The sequence below is a fragment of the Apostichopus japonicus genome, chromosome 4 (assembly GCF_037975245.1).
Source record: "Apostichopus japonicus isolate 1M-3 chromosome 4, ASM3797524v1, whole genome shotgun sequence".
Classification (NCBI taxonomy): Eukaryota; Metazoa; Echinodermata; class Holothuroidea; order Aspidochirotida; family Stichopodidae; genus Apostichopus; species Apostichopus japonicus.
In genome coordinates this window covers 22,599,690-22,614,910 of record NC_092564.1, presented here as the reverse complement: position 1 = coordinate 22,614,910, position 15,221 = coordinate 22,599,690, and the positions used below count along the sequence as shown (strand labels likewise).

The 15,221-nt window shown below is 34.5% G+C and overlaps 1 protein-coding gene across 5 annotated transcripts in view; it reads left to right on the top strand.

Moving 5' to 3' along the window:
- LOC139966826 (uncharacterized) overlaps positions 1-15,221 on the top strand; it is a 44,106-nt gene that overhangs the window by 15,802 nt on the left and 13,083 nt on the right. Inside the window, exons 6-19 of one of the 5 annotated variants that reach the window (XM_071970209.1) lie at positions 552-794; positions 1,523-1,765; positions 2,505-2,747; positions 3,486-3,728; positions 4,457-4,699; positions 5,439-5,681; positions 6,419-6,661; positions 7,390-7,632; positions 8,372-8,614; positions 9,353-9,595; positions 10,329-10,571; positions 12,024-12,269; positions 13,414-13,518; positions 14,783-14,913. In XM_071970209.1, the coding sequence (XP_071826310.1) occupies positions 552-794; positions 1,523-1,765; positions 2,505-2,747; positions 3,486-3,728; positions 4,457-4,699; positions 5,439-5,681; positions 6,419-6,661; positions 7,390-7,632; positions 8,372-8,614; positions 9,353-9,595; positions 10,329-10,571; positions 12,024-12,269; positions 13,414-13,518; positions 14,783-14,913 (3,155 nt within the window). The remainder of the gene's footprint in view (positions 1-551; positions 795-1,522; positions 1,766-2,504; positions 2,748-3,485; positions 3,729-4,456; positions 4,700-5,438; positions 5,682-6,418; positions 6,662-7,389; positions 7,633-8,371; positions 8,615-9,352; positions 9,596-10,328; positions 10,572-12,023; positions 12,270-13,413; positions 13,519-14,782; positions 14,914-15,221) is intronic. The other 4 variants (XM_071970212.1, XM_071970211.1, XM_071970210.1 and 1 more) reach the window with 4 other exon arrangements.

Below are 15,221 nucleotides of genomic sequence, written 5' to 3'. Positions count from 1 at the left end.
GCTCCAGATAAGGTTCGTTTGGCTAGAAGCTTAACTCCGTGGCTGATCTGTACAGATCATACCTACACTTGTGATGTTTACTTCCTCGACTAAAATTTCTTCTTATGGTACCTCTGAAACACAAAAATTGATACTAAGTATCGGAATGGGCCTTTATGACATTTCAGACTGACCAAAGCTATGTTAATGTTCAACTTTATTGATAAACAACAGAGCTGTAACCAATACCTATACCCGTGATGTTTTTCTCCGTTGAATGAAAAGTTGTGAGGATAAGTGTTAACAAGTTTTAGACATCTTTTAACTTGAAAAACATCATTACTGGCAGTTTTAATGATATGTGGCTGACACTTGCAACTGCATTTATTGACAACATCTTTTGGACGACATACTATAGCTTTTGTGACCATGAATTTGTTGCTAATCTTGAGCTAGACAATGAGAGAATTTTATTTCTTAGCACCTTTCAATAGTTAAATCTACAATACTATCACATCTGTAAACAAAGCATTTACAAGTTAACCTTTCTTGTCTGCTTTTACCATTTGAAGATGTGACTCATCCTAATGCTAGCTGTCCAAATGATAAAGATACTGATGCAAGGCTGCAAGAAGGAACCACTGCAACAGTTGATTTTGTGACAAAATGTTCTGACAACGTTGACACAGGCATTCAAGCTACTTGTAATGCAACAAGCCAAAGTGAATTTCCAGTGGGAGTAACAACAGTGACTTGTTCTTGTGAAGATTTGTCTAAAAATACTGATGAATGTTCTTTCATCGTCAAAGTTAAAGGTTATTTCGAGTGAAGTTCTTACATATTGCTAAGAATTAAAAAAAAAGGATATCTGAATGCTTCCTGTTTAGTTCAGTCTCTTCTCACAAATTTATTTCCATTATCAACAAAGATCATTTAAAGCCTAATTTATTTGATGGGAAGTTACGGAAAAACTGTTACGGACAAATGCATGTATCAATTAAGCACCAGATAAGGTTATTTTGGCAAGAAGCTTAGCTCAGTGGCTGATCTGCACAGATCTTACCTACAGATGACATGTTTTACTGACCAAAACTCCCTACCTATGGTCCATTCCTAAAACAAACATTGATACCAAATATCGGAATGGGCCTTTATGATATTTCAGACTGATCAAAGCTATATTTATGTTCAAATTTATTGATAAACATGAAGCTGTTACCTATACTTATACCCATGATGTTTTACTTCCTTCAATGAAAAGTTGTGAAGACAAGTGTCAACAAGTTTTAGACATTCTTTTAGCTTAAAAAACATCATTACTGGTAGATTTAATGATATGTGGCTGACAATTGCAACTGCATTTATTAGCAGCATCTTTTACACGACGTACTATAGCGTTTGTGACCATCAATTTGTTGCAAATAGAGAGTTAGACAATAAGCAATGATATTTCTTAGCGCCTCCCAATAATGAAATCAACAGTATTATCACATTTAAGTACATTTGCTAGTTAACCTTTCTTGTCTGCCTTTATAATTTGAAGATGTGACTCATCCTACGGCTAGCTGTCCAGATGATATAGATACTGATGCAAGGCTGCAAAAAGGAACCACTGCAAGAGTTGATTTTGTGACAAAATGTTCTGACAACGTTGACACAGGCATTCAAGCTGTTTGTAATGCAACAAGCCAAAGTGAATTTCCAGTGGGAGTAACAACAGTGAATTGTTCTTGTGAAGATTTGTCTCAAAATACTGATGGATGTTCTTTCACTATCACAGTTAAAGGTTAGTTTGAGTGAAATCCTTACATATTGCTAAGAAGTTTAAAAAAGGGTTATATGAATGCTTCTTGTTTAATTGAGTCTTTTTTTCGAAAGCATATTTCCATTATCAACAAAGATCATTAGAAGCATAGTTCATTTGATTGGAAGTTACGGAAAAACTATTACGGACAAATGCATGCATCAATTAAGCACCAGATAAGGTTAGTTTGGCAAGAAGCTTACCTCAGGGGCTGATATGCACACATCTTACCTACACATGTGATGTTTTACTTCCTTGACCAGAAATCTCTACTTATGGTCCTTTTCTAACACAAAAATTGACACCAAATATCGGAATGGTGCTTTTTGACATTTCAGACGGATCAAAGCTATATTTATGTTTAATTTTATTGATAAACAACAAAGCTATTACCTATACTTATACCCATGATGTTTTACTTCCTTCAATGAAAGTTGTAAAGACAAGTGCTAACAAGTTTTAGACATTCTTTTAGCTTGAAAAACATCATTACTGGTAGATTTTATGAGATGTGGCTGACACTTACAACTGCATTTATTAGCAGCATCTTTTAGACGACATACTAAATCTTTTGTGACAATAAATTTGTTGCCAATTTAGAGTTAGACAATGAGCAAGTTTTTTTCTTAGCACTTTCCAATAGTTAAATCTACAATACTATTACATCTGTTAAAAAAACATTTGCTAGTTAACCTTTCTTGTCTGCCTTTATAATTTGAAGATGTGACTCATCCTAATGCTAGCTGTCCAAATGATGTAGATACTGATGCAAGGCTGCAAGAAGGAACCACTGCAAGAGTTAACTTTGTGACATCATGTTCTGACAACATTGACACAGGCATTCAAGCTTCTTGTAATGCAACAAGCCAAAGTGAATTTCCAGTGGGAGTAACAACAGTGACTTGTTCTTGTGAAGATTTGTCTCAAAATACTGATGAATGTTCTTTCACTATCACAGTTAAAGGTTATTTCGAGTGAAGTTTTTACATATTGCTAAGAATTAAAAAAAAAAGGTTATCTGAATGCTTCTTGTTTAATTGAGTCTTTTCTCAAACAATATTTCCATTATCAACGAAGATCATTAAAAGCCTAGTTCATTTGATGGGAAGTTACGGAAAAACTATTACGGACAAATGCTCGCATCAATTGAGCTCCAGATAAGGTTCGTTTGGCTAGAAGCTTAACTCCGTGGCTGAGCTGTACAGATCATACCTACACTTGTGATGTTTTACTTCCTCGACTAAAATTTCTTCTTATGGTACCTCTGAAACACAAAAATTGATACTAAGTATCGGAATGGGCCTTTATGACATTTCAGACTGACCAAAGCTATGTTAATGTTCAACTTTATTGATAAACAACAGAGCTGTAACCAATACCTATACCCGTGATGTTTTTCTCCGTTGAATGAAAAGTTGTGAGGATAAGTGTTAACAAGTTTTAGACATCTTTTAACTTGAAAAACATCATTACTGGCAGTTTTAATGATATGTGGCTGACACTTGCAACTGCATTTATTGACAACATCTTTTGGACGACATACTATAGCTTTTGTGACCATGAATTTGTTGCTAATCTTGAGCTAGACAATGAGAGAATTTTATTTCTTAGCACCTTTCAATAGTTAAATCTACAATACTATCACATCTGTAAACAAAGCATTTACAAGTTAACCTTTCTTGTCTGCTTTTACCATTTGAAGATGTGACTCATCCTAATGCTAGCTGTCCAAATGATAAAGATACTGATGCAAGGCTGCAAGAAGGAACCACTGCAACAGTTGATTTTGTGACATCATGTTCTGACAACGTTGACACAGGCATTCAAGCTACTTGTAATGCAACAAGCCAAAGTGAATTTCCAGTGGGAGTAACAACAGTGACTTGTTCTTGTGAAGATTTGTCTAAAAATACTGATGAATGTTCTTTCATCGTCAAAGTTAAAGGTTATTTCGAGTGAAGTTCTTACATATTGCTAAGAATTAAAAAAAAAGGATATCTGAATGCTTCCTGTTTAGTTCAGTCTCTTCTCACAAATTTATTTCCATTATCAACAAAGATCATTTAAAGCCTAATTTATTTGATGGGAAGTTACGGAAAAACTGTTACGGACAAATGCATGCATCAATTAAGCACCAGATAAGGTTATTTTGGCAAGAAGCTTAGCTCAGTGGCTGATCTGCACAGATCTTACCTACAGATGACATGTTTTACTGACCAAAACTCCCTACCTATGGTCCATTCCTAAAACAAACATTGATACCAAATATCGGAATGGGCCTTTATGATATTTCAGACTGATCAAAGCTATATTTATGTTCAAATTTATTGATAAACATGAAGCTGTTACCTATACTTATACCCATGATGTTTTACTTCCTTCAATGAAAAGTTGTGAAGACAAGTGTCAACAAGTTTTAGACATTCTTTTAGCTTAAAAAACATCATTACTGGTAGATTTAATGATATGTGGCTGACAATTGCAACTGCATTTATTAGCAGCATCTTTTACACGACGTACTATAGCGTTTGTGACCATCAATTTGTTGCAAATAGAGAGTTAGACAATAAGCAATGATATTTCTTAGCGCCTCCCAATAATGAAATCAACAGTATTATCACATTTAAGTACATTTGCTAGTTAACCTTTCTTGTCTGCCTTTATAATTTGAAGATGTGACTCATCCTACGGCTAGCTGTCCAGATGATATAGATACTGATGCAAGGCTGCAAAAAGGAACCACTGCAAGAGTTGATTTTGTGACAAAATGTTCTGACAACGTTGACACAGGCATTCAAGCTGTTTGTAATGCAACAAGCCAAAGTGAATTTCCAGTGGGAGTAACAACAGTGAATTGTTCTTGTGAAGATTTGTCTCAAAATACTGATGGATGTTCTTTCACTATCACAGTTAAAGGTTAGTTTGAGTGAAATCCTTACATATTGCTAAGAAGTTTAAAAAAGGGTTATATGAATGCTTCTTGTTTAATTGAGTCTTTTTTTCGAAAGCATATTTCCATTATCAACAAAGATCATTAGAAGCATAGTTCATTTGATTGGAAGTTACGGAAAAACTATTACGGACAAATGCATGCATCAATTAAGCACCAGATAAGGTTAGTTTGGCAAGAAGCTTACCTCAGGGGCTGATATGCACACATCTTACCTACACATGTGATGTTTTACTTCCTTGACCAGAAATCTCTACTTATGGTCCTTTTCTAACACAAAAATTGACACCAAATATCGGAATGGTGCTTTTTGACATTTCAGACGGATCAAAGCTATATTTATGTTTAATTTTATTGATAAACAACAAAGCTATTACCTATACTTATACCCATGATGTTTTACTTCCTTCAATGAAAGTTGTAAAGACAAGTGCTAACAAGTTTTAGACATTCTTTTAGCTTGAAAAACATCATTACTGGTAGATTTTATGAGATGTGGCTGACACTTACAACTGCATTTATTAGCAGCATCTTTTAGACGACATACTAAATCTTTTGTGACAATAAATTTGTTGCCAATTTAGAGTTAGACAATGAGCAAGTTTTTTTCTTAGCACTTTCCAATAGTTAAATCTACAATACTATTACATCTGTTAAAAAAACATTTGCTAGTTAACCTTTCTTGTCTGCTTTTATAATTTGAAGATGTGACTCATCCTAATGCTAGCTGTCCAAATGATGTAGATACTGATGCAAGGCTGCAAGAAGGAACCACTGCAAGAGTTAACTTTGTGACATCATGTTCTGACAACATTGACACAGGCATTCAAGCTTCTTGTAATGCAACAAGCCAAAGTGAATTTCCAGTGGGAGTAACAACAGTGACTTGTTCTTGTGAAGATTTGTCTCAAAATACTGATGAATGTTCTTTCACTATCACAGTTAAAGGTTATTTCGAGTGAAGTTTTTACATATTGCTAAGAATTAAAAAAAAAAGGTTATCTGAATGCTTCTTGTTTAATTGAGTCTTTTCTCAAACAATATTTCCATTATCAACGAAGATCATTAAAAGCCTAGTTCATTTGATGGGAAGTTACGGAAAAACTATTACGGACAAATGCTCGCATCAATTGAGCTCCAGATAAGGTTCGTTTGGCTAGAAGCTTAACTCCGTGGCTGATCTGTACAGATCATACCTACACTTGTGATGTTTACTTCCTCGACTAAAATTTCTTCTTATGGTACCTCTGAAACACAAAAATTGATACTAAGTATCGGAATGGGCCTTTATGACATTTCAGACTGACCAAAGCTATGTTAATGTTCAACTTTATTGATAAACAACAGAGCTGTAACCAATACCTATACCCGTGATGTTTTTCTCCGTTGAATGAAAAGTTGTGAGGATAAGTGTTAACAAGTTTTAGACATCTTTTAACTTGAAAAACATCATTACTGGCAGTTTTAATGATATGTGGCTGACACTTGCAACTGCATTTATTGACAACATCTTTTGGACGACATACTATAGCTTTTGTGACCATGAATTTGTTGCTAATCTTGAGCTAGACAATGAGAGAATTTTATTTCTTAGCACCTTTCAATAGTTAAATCTACAATACTATCACATCTGTAAACAAAGCATTTACAAGTTAACCTTTCTTGTCTGCTTTTACCATTTGAAGATGTGACTCATCCTAATGCTAGCTGTCCAAATGATAAAGATACTGATGCAAGGCTGCAAGAAGGAACCACTGCAACAGTTGATTTTGTGACAAAATGTTCTGACAACGTTGACACAGGCATTCAAGCTACTTGTAATGCAACAAGCCAAAGTGAATTTCCAGTGGGAGTAACAACAGTGACTTGTTCTTGTGAAGATTTGTCTAAAAATACTGATGAATGTTCTTTCATCGTCAAAGTTAAAGGTTATTTCGAGTGAAGTTCTTACATATTGCTAAGAATTAAAAAAAAAGGATATCTGAATGCTTCCTGTTTAGTTCAGTCTCTTCTCACAAATTTATTTCCATTATCAACAAAGATCATTTAAAGCCTAATTTATTTGATGGGAAGTTACGGAAAAACTGTTACGGACAAATGCATGCATCAATTAAGCACCAGATAAGGTTATTTTGGCAAGAAGCTTAGCTCAGTGGCTGATCTGCACAGATCTTACCTACAGATGACATGTTTTACTGACCAAAACTCCCTACCTATGGTCCATTCCTAAAACAAACATTGATACCAAATATCGGAATGGGCCTTTATGATATTTCAGACTGACCAAAGCTATATTTATGTTCAAATTTATTGATAAACATGAAGCTGTTACCTATACTTATACCCATGATGTTTTACTTCCTTCAATGAAAAGTTGTGAAGACAAGTGTCAACAAGTTTTAGACATTCTTTTAGCTTAAAAAACATCATTACTGGTAGATTTAATGATATGTGGCTGACAATTGCAACTGCATTTATTAGCAGCATCTTTTACACGACGTACTATAGCGTTTGTGACCATCAATTTGTTGCAAATAGAGAGTTAGACAATAAGCAATGATATTTCTTAGCGCCTTCCAATAATGAAATCAACAGTATTATCACATTTAAGTACATTTGCTAGTTAACCTTTCTTGTCTGCCTTTATAATTTGAAGATGTGACTCATCCTACGGCTAGCTGTCCAGATGATATAGATACTGATGCAAGGCTGCAAAAAGGAACCACTGCAAGAGTTGATTTTGTGACAAAATGTTCTGACAACGTTGACACAGGCATTCAAGCTGTTTGTAATGCAACAAGCCAAAGTGAATTTCCAGTGGGAGTAACAACAGTGAATTGTTCTTGTGAAGATTTGTCTCAAAATACTGATGGATGTTCTTTCACTATCACAGTTAAAGGTTAGTTTGAGTGAAATCCTTACATATTGCTAAGAAGTTTAAAAAAGGGTTATATGAATGCTTCTTGTTTAATTGAGTCTTTTTTTCGAAAGCATATTTCCATTATCAACAAAGATCATTAGAAGCATAGTTCATTTGATTGGAAGTTACGGAAAAACTATTACGGACAAATGCATGCATCAATTAAGCACCAGATAAGGTTAGTTTGGCAAGAAGCTTACCTCAGGGGCTGATATGCACACATCTTACCTACACATGTGATGTTTTACTTCCTTGACCAGAAATCTCTACTTATGGTCCTTTTCTAACACAAAAATTGACACCAAATATCGGAATGGTGCTTTTTGACATTTCACACGGATCAAAGCTATATTTATGTTTAATTTTATTGATAAACAACAAAGCTATTACCTATACTTATACCCATGATGTTTTACTTCCTTCAATGAAAGTTGTAAAGACAAGTGCTAACAAGTTTTAGACATTCTTTTAGCTTGAAAAACATCATTACTGGTAGATTTTATGAGATGTGGCTGACACTTACAACTGCATTTATTAGCAGCATCTTTTAGACGACATACTAAATCTTTTGTGACAATAAATTTGTTGCCAATTTAGAGTTAGACAATGAGCAAGTTTTTTTCTTAGCACTTTCCAATAGTTAAATCTACAATACTATTACATCTGTTAAAAAAACATTTGCTAGTTAACCTTTCTTGTCTGCTTTTATAATTTGAAGATGTGACTCATCCTAATGCTAGCTGTCCAAATGATGTAGATACTGATGCAAGGCTGCAAGAAGGAACCACTGCAAGAGTTAACTTTGTGACATCATGTTCTGACAACATTGACACAGGCATTCAAGCTTCTTGTAATGCAACAAGCCAAAGTGAATTTCCAGTGGGAGTAACAACAGTGACTTGTTCTTGTGAAGATTTGTCTCAAAATACTGATGAATGTTCTTTCACTATCACAGTTAAAGGTTATTTCGAGTGAAGTTCTTACATATTGCTAAGAATTAAAAAAAAAAGGTTATCTGAATGCTTCTTGTTTAATTGAGTCTTTTCTCAAACAATATTTCCATTATCAACGAAGATCATTAAAAGCCTAGTTCATTTGATGGGAAGTTACGGAAAAACTATTACGGACAAATGCTCGCATCAATTGAGCTCCAGATAAGGTTCGTTTGGCTAGAAGCTTAACTCCGTGGCTGATCTGTACAGATCATACCTACACTTGTGATGTTTTACTTCCTCGACTAAAATTTCTTCTTATGGTACCTCTGAAACACAAAAATTGATACTAAGTATCGGAATGGGCCTTTATGACATTTCGGACTGACCAAAGCTATGTTAATGTTCAACTTTATTGATAAACAACAGAGCTGTAACCAATACCTATACCCGTGATGTTTTTCTCCGTTGAATGAAAAGTTGTGAGGACAAGTGTTAACAAGTTTTAGACATCTTTTAACTTGAAAAACATCATTACTGGCAGTTTTTATGATATGTGGCTGACACTTGCAACTGCATTTATTGACAACATCTTTTAGACGACATACTATAGCTTTTGTGACCATGAATTTGTTGCTAATCTTGAGCTAGACAATGAGAGAATTTTATTTCTTAGCACCTTTCAATAGTTAAATCTACAATACTATCACATCTGTAAACAAAGCATTTACAAGTTAACCTTTCTTGTCTGCTTTTACCATTTGAAGATGTGACTCATCCTAATGCTAGCTGTCCAAATGATATAGATACTGATGCAAGGCTGCAAGAAGGAACCACTGCAACAGTTGATTTTGTGCCATCATGTTCTGACAACGTTGACAAAGGCATTCAAGCTACTTGTAATGCAACAAGCCAAAGTGAATTTCCAGTGGGAGTAACAACAGTGACTTGTTCTTGTGAAGATTTGTCTAAAAATACTGATGAATGTTCTTTCATCGTCAAAGTTAAAGGTTATTTTGAGTAAATTTCTTACATGTTGCTAAGAAGTAAAAAAAAAAGGATATCTGAATGCTTCCTGTTTAGTTCAGTCTCTTCTCACAAATTTATTTCCATTATCAACAAAGATCATTAAAAGCCTAATTTATTTGATGGGAAGTTACGGAAAAACTATTACGAACAAATGCATGCATCAATTAAGCACCAGATAAGGTTCGTTTGGCAAGAAGCTTAGCTTAGTGGCTGATCTGCACAGATCTTACCTACAGATGTGATGTTTTACTGACCAAAACTCTCTACCTATGGTCCATTCCTAAAACAAAAATTGATACCAAATATCGGAATGGGCCTTTATGATATTTCAGACCGATCGAAGCTATATTTATGTTCAACTTTATTGATCAACATGAAGCTGTTACCTATACTTATACCCATGATATTTTACTTCCTTCAATGAAAAGTTGTGAAGACAAGTGTTAACAATTTTTAGACATTCGTTTAGCTTGTAAAACATAATTACTGGTAGATTTTATGATATGTGGCTGACACTTGCAACTGCATTTATTAGCATCATATTTTAGACGACATACTATATCTTTTGTGACAATAAATTTGTTGCAAAACTAGAGTGAGAAAATGAGCGATGATATTTCTTAGCACCTTCCAATAGTGAAATCAACAGTACTATCACATCTGTTAAAAAACATTTGCTAGTTAACCTTTCTTGTCTGCCTTTATAATTTGAAGATGTAACTCATCCTAATGCTAGCTGTCCAAATGATATAGATACTGATGCAAAGCTGCAAGAAGGAACCACTGCAAGAGTTGACTTTGTGACATCATGTTCTGACAACATTGACACAGGCATTCAAGCTTCTTGTAATGCAACAAGCCAAAATGAATTTCCAGTGGGAGTAACAACAGTGACTTGTTTTTGTGAAGATTTGTCTGAAAATACTGATGGATGTTCTTTCACCGTCACAGTTAAAGGTTAGTTTGAGAGAATTTTTTACATATTGCAAAGATATATTGAAAAAAGTTTATCTGAATGCTTCCTGCCAAATAAGTCTTTTCGCAATCGATTTATTTCCATTATAAATAAAGAATATTAAAAGCCTAGTTTATTTGATGGGAAATTACTAAAAACTAGCACGGACAAATGGTCTCATCATGCACCAGAAAATGTTCGGCTAGTTTGCAAGAAGCTCAAATCTGTGGCTAATCCTCACAGATTTTACTTACACATGTGACGTTCTACTGTATTGACTAAAGATGATTTCTTTTGCTCCCTTTTAGACCCAAAATTGATAAGTATTGGAATGGGCCTTTACACAATTCTGACTGACCAAAGCTATAATAATGTTTCACTTTATTGGTAAGAACAAAGCTGGAACCCATTATGCTGTACTTACTTGAATAAAAAGTTGTGAAGTCCTGTGTAAACCAGATTTGGACATTCCTCTGGCTTCAAATAAAACATGATGACTAGTACATTTTGTGACATATGGCTGACACTTGCAACTGAATGTTTGTCAACATGTTTTCGACGACATGTTATACATGGTACAAACAAACTAATACAGACCGGCAACGAGCGGGATTTGATCCCAGTTACCTCACATATGGGTGTCATTGTGGAGAAGTTAGACTCAATTAATTCATTTTTATTTCGAATCTTTGAATACATCAAATATAGTGAACATCTGGTATATCTAAGAAGGACATTCCCCTGTTAGAGTTACTCTGCACTGTGATGTTGTTAACTCTCAATTCAGTTTTGAATATTAATATTACTATGCCCAAGTAGACGTTTGACTTTTCATATCAATGGAACGTACTAAAATTGTTTTATTGGATCTATCTGTTCAACAATATTGCTCGAGTTGTAAATCATTTCAACCTGGAACCAGATGTCGTGGAAATTACAAAATTACAATTACTTATTACTTACAAATTACAAATTACTTACAAAATTTGATCTCTGATGCCTTCAGCGGTCTTTTCCTGAACTGCTGATCGTGTGCAACAGTCATCTTAAATTCATAACGTTTTCTTATAATGGGTTTCATGCGCACCAATAACTGTAAATATATTTAATCTTATATCCTTATATGGGCCCATTTATTTAGTACAAAACATGAATAATAACTGTAATTACAATTCTCACATGATCCAAATCATTTCAGTCTTTGTTCTCTTTCATTTTGTGTGTCTTGCTTTCTTTGGTCATAATACTAAAACAAGGGTCAAATGATCAATTACTAGTCCCTGAAAATCCCACACGAGCACCCTTGCACATATATACCACATGCAGCCTAATTCTCTTTAAGTTGGTACATGGCAGTCATAAATGTTTTTGATATTTCTAAGGCAATCATATATCTATAATTGCCCGAAATCTTTGCCAAAGACGATTTACCCGATTTTATTTTACATTGATAGATGTTACTGAGCCAAATGCTACCTGTCCAGGAGATATAACTACTGATGCAACAGAGGAATCTAAGACCACTGCAAGAGTAACTTTTGTGGCATCGTGTCCAGACAATATCGAAATGGGCATTCAACCTAATTGTAACGCTACATCAAACCAAACTATGTTTTCAGTAGGAGTAACAACAGTCACTTGTTTATGCGAAGATGCCTCTCAAAATATCAATGATTGCTCTTTCAATGTCATCGTTAAAGGTTGGTGTGAGATGGATATAGATAAATCTTGATTAAAAATTCATACTGTTGATCAAAGTTTCTTGGGTATGAAAAACTTTGTATATTCTACTCACTTATTCTGTTCCTACATGTATAATAAACTTCTCTAGATCTTTCCTGGTTCACTCTCCCATGTATTTGTGTCAGTTTTTGTTGCAGTATAATATTAAATCCTTTAATGTTATTCCTTTCATTCTTATTCACATTTTGACTTGTGAACATTATATTATTAACTGCCTGATTAGAGTCTATATTAATGCAGTTAAATTGATGCTTCTCCCAGAGATATTGATGACTATACTGTTAGTTAATTTGGGAGTATGTATGGTCATCATGATGGTAAATATAGTGTGTTGAAGAATTTTAATTTAATCCTGTAATCTGTTCCCTTCCATTTAAAATTGGGTCATTTTGATGCATGTGGTTACATCTCCACATTCTCTCCCCTAATATTATATTAGAATCTATGCCCAATGACTTTTGACCAGTGAACACTTTGCTCAGTCTATTGATGGCCTGGACTATGTCTATATAATCAAAACATTTGCTCTGCAATTAATTCTCTGGATATTACAGCATGAGAACATAATAGAGTATTGCAGACTTTGATTAAGATATACCTGGGATACCTTGCCAACCACAACAAAAAATCAGACGAACTGCTGAAAGTTCATATCAGTAGTATGATATATGCTATGGTGATATAAGTATAATGAAACAGGTAACATTTTGTTTTATTGCTTCCCTTCACAGCTTCTTCTGCTCCACATATTACATGCCCTAGGGATGTTAATGTAGCTTTGGAACAAAACCACAACACCACACTAGTATTATCCGATAACCCTCTATGCCAAGATACATTCAACAGAAGTAGCTCTGCATATTGTACACCAGAATATCCAGAGAATTCAGTTTTCTCTAGCTTATATGCAGTTTGTTTAAACACCATGCATGCTATTGTCATTAACTTAGTTCCTTCATCACTATTTATCATTTGTCTTAGAAGATTGCACTACCAAGGATGCCGCTACAGATTGTTTCATATTGTTATGTACTCTCAGTAACAAAACATTACCAGCTGCATATACTCCAAAGTTCATTGGCCTTTTGTTCTACTCCATAGGGTATTGTTACGAGGATAGATACGATTACACACCCGATATGAGATTACAATTCCAAAAGACTGAGGTAAATGAAAATAAGGGGTCCAATGAAAAGTGTCCTTCAGGTAAGCACTGGTTTGAATTATTAGTCTTGTTTGTGGACTATAGAGTTGGATCAATAAGTTTAACAAAAATTGTCTTTGGAATATTTCTATATTGTGTATAACATTGTATATACTCTTGATATCATTATAGTATCCAAAAGAAAGTCAATGTGAACAAAATTTAAAGTTTATAGTTGCATTACATTATAAACACAGTCAAACAGATACATACCTTGACAATCTTTGCTTGCTCTAATATGTGCTTTCTAATTACTCAGTCATGAAAATACACCTTTGTAGAGATTAGGCAATCCAAATGTAAACATGAACCATAACTGTGTCTTGCCATTGGGTTAATAGCTGGGTCTTGGTCCTAGTTCAAAACATTAAAAGTTCATGCACAAATGGTCTCACCTCTAATACACAATAATAATAATGACATTACAGCACTATAATGTGTTATCTATCTGGAAAGTTTATTACAGGGTACAAAGAAAAGTAAAGTCCTTAAATAAAAGCAGCACCAAACAGGTGCGACTTGAGACAAACAGTGATGAAATCAAGACAAGTACATCACCAAAGGATGAAAAACAGTATATTTACCTCCATAATGGAATGTTTAATATAGCCCAATCAGTATCAATCATGTGATGAAGTGGTAGAAACATGCTACAAATACTTGTAAGACAGAAGAACAACCATGAGAAGCAGAAGTAGTTTGCTGTTGGATGACAAAACTATTTTCTGTTGAGGAATTATTGCATGGACCTGTGTGAAGAGAAGCACATCCTCATAGAGCTGAATAGTGGAACTAGGGTTGTATTAAATGTCTTATTAAAAATGTTAGGAAACATTGCAAATCAACCCCAACAAGTGACGAAAATGTGTGTAAAAGTAAGAGGGTCTGACGTTTCAATGTTACTGATCTTCGCCCCGGTAATCTCTTGTAATCAATTAGGTCCAGACAGCAGAAACAAGTTTTAGCAAGAAAGAACCCTACACAGACTGAATATGAAGTGTAAAGCTATATAAGAAAAGCAGAGCTGGTACACAACTCTCTCTTGTACCACTTTCAAAAATTTGATAAACTAAATTTTTCTTAAAATTATCAGTTTCGGAAACAGTCTGGTCGGTTAAACTGCTTCCTTCCGGAATCCTTTGAAGTGATTTGATTGAGGAAAGACACAATGCTGAGTTTGTCTTCTGTGTATTCTTCAAGCTTAGTTCACGTCATGTTTTTTTTCATTCCTTGAAGCAACAACTTATTTTACTTTTATCATCGTAGGAAAACCAAGAGCTTTACGTAACTGTTCATTGTCCGTTGACGGAAAAGCTATTTGGAGCAATCCTGTGCTTATGGAGTGCTTTGAAAAGGCAAATAACACTAAAACTCTAGTCCAAAATACATTAAAAGGGGTAAGTAGCTTCCTATTTTCTCTCAGCTATATTGATGTGTATGTAGCTACAGTATATTATTAGCCCCATGGTGGTCACGTCTGCCTATAGAAAGACAGTCCTCAAATTCACTTACTCATTAATAATTTGTTACTTGATAGCATAAACTACCCCAAACACTGCCATCAGGATTCATCATTGAGCGCACCTAAATAATTGACCAGTCATTGTATGTGGGTGAAGACAAATTTGGATAGTATAATGTGTGTTTAATCTTGAATTTGTGCAGAGGAGCGTTAGGTATGGTAGCATTGCCAAGTGAGGTAGAT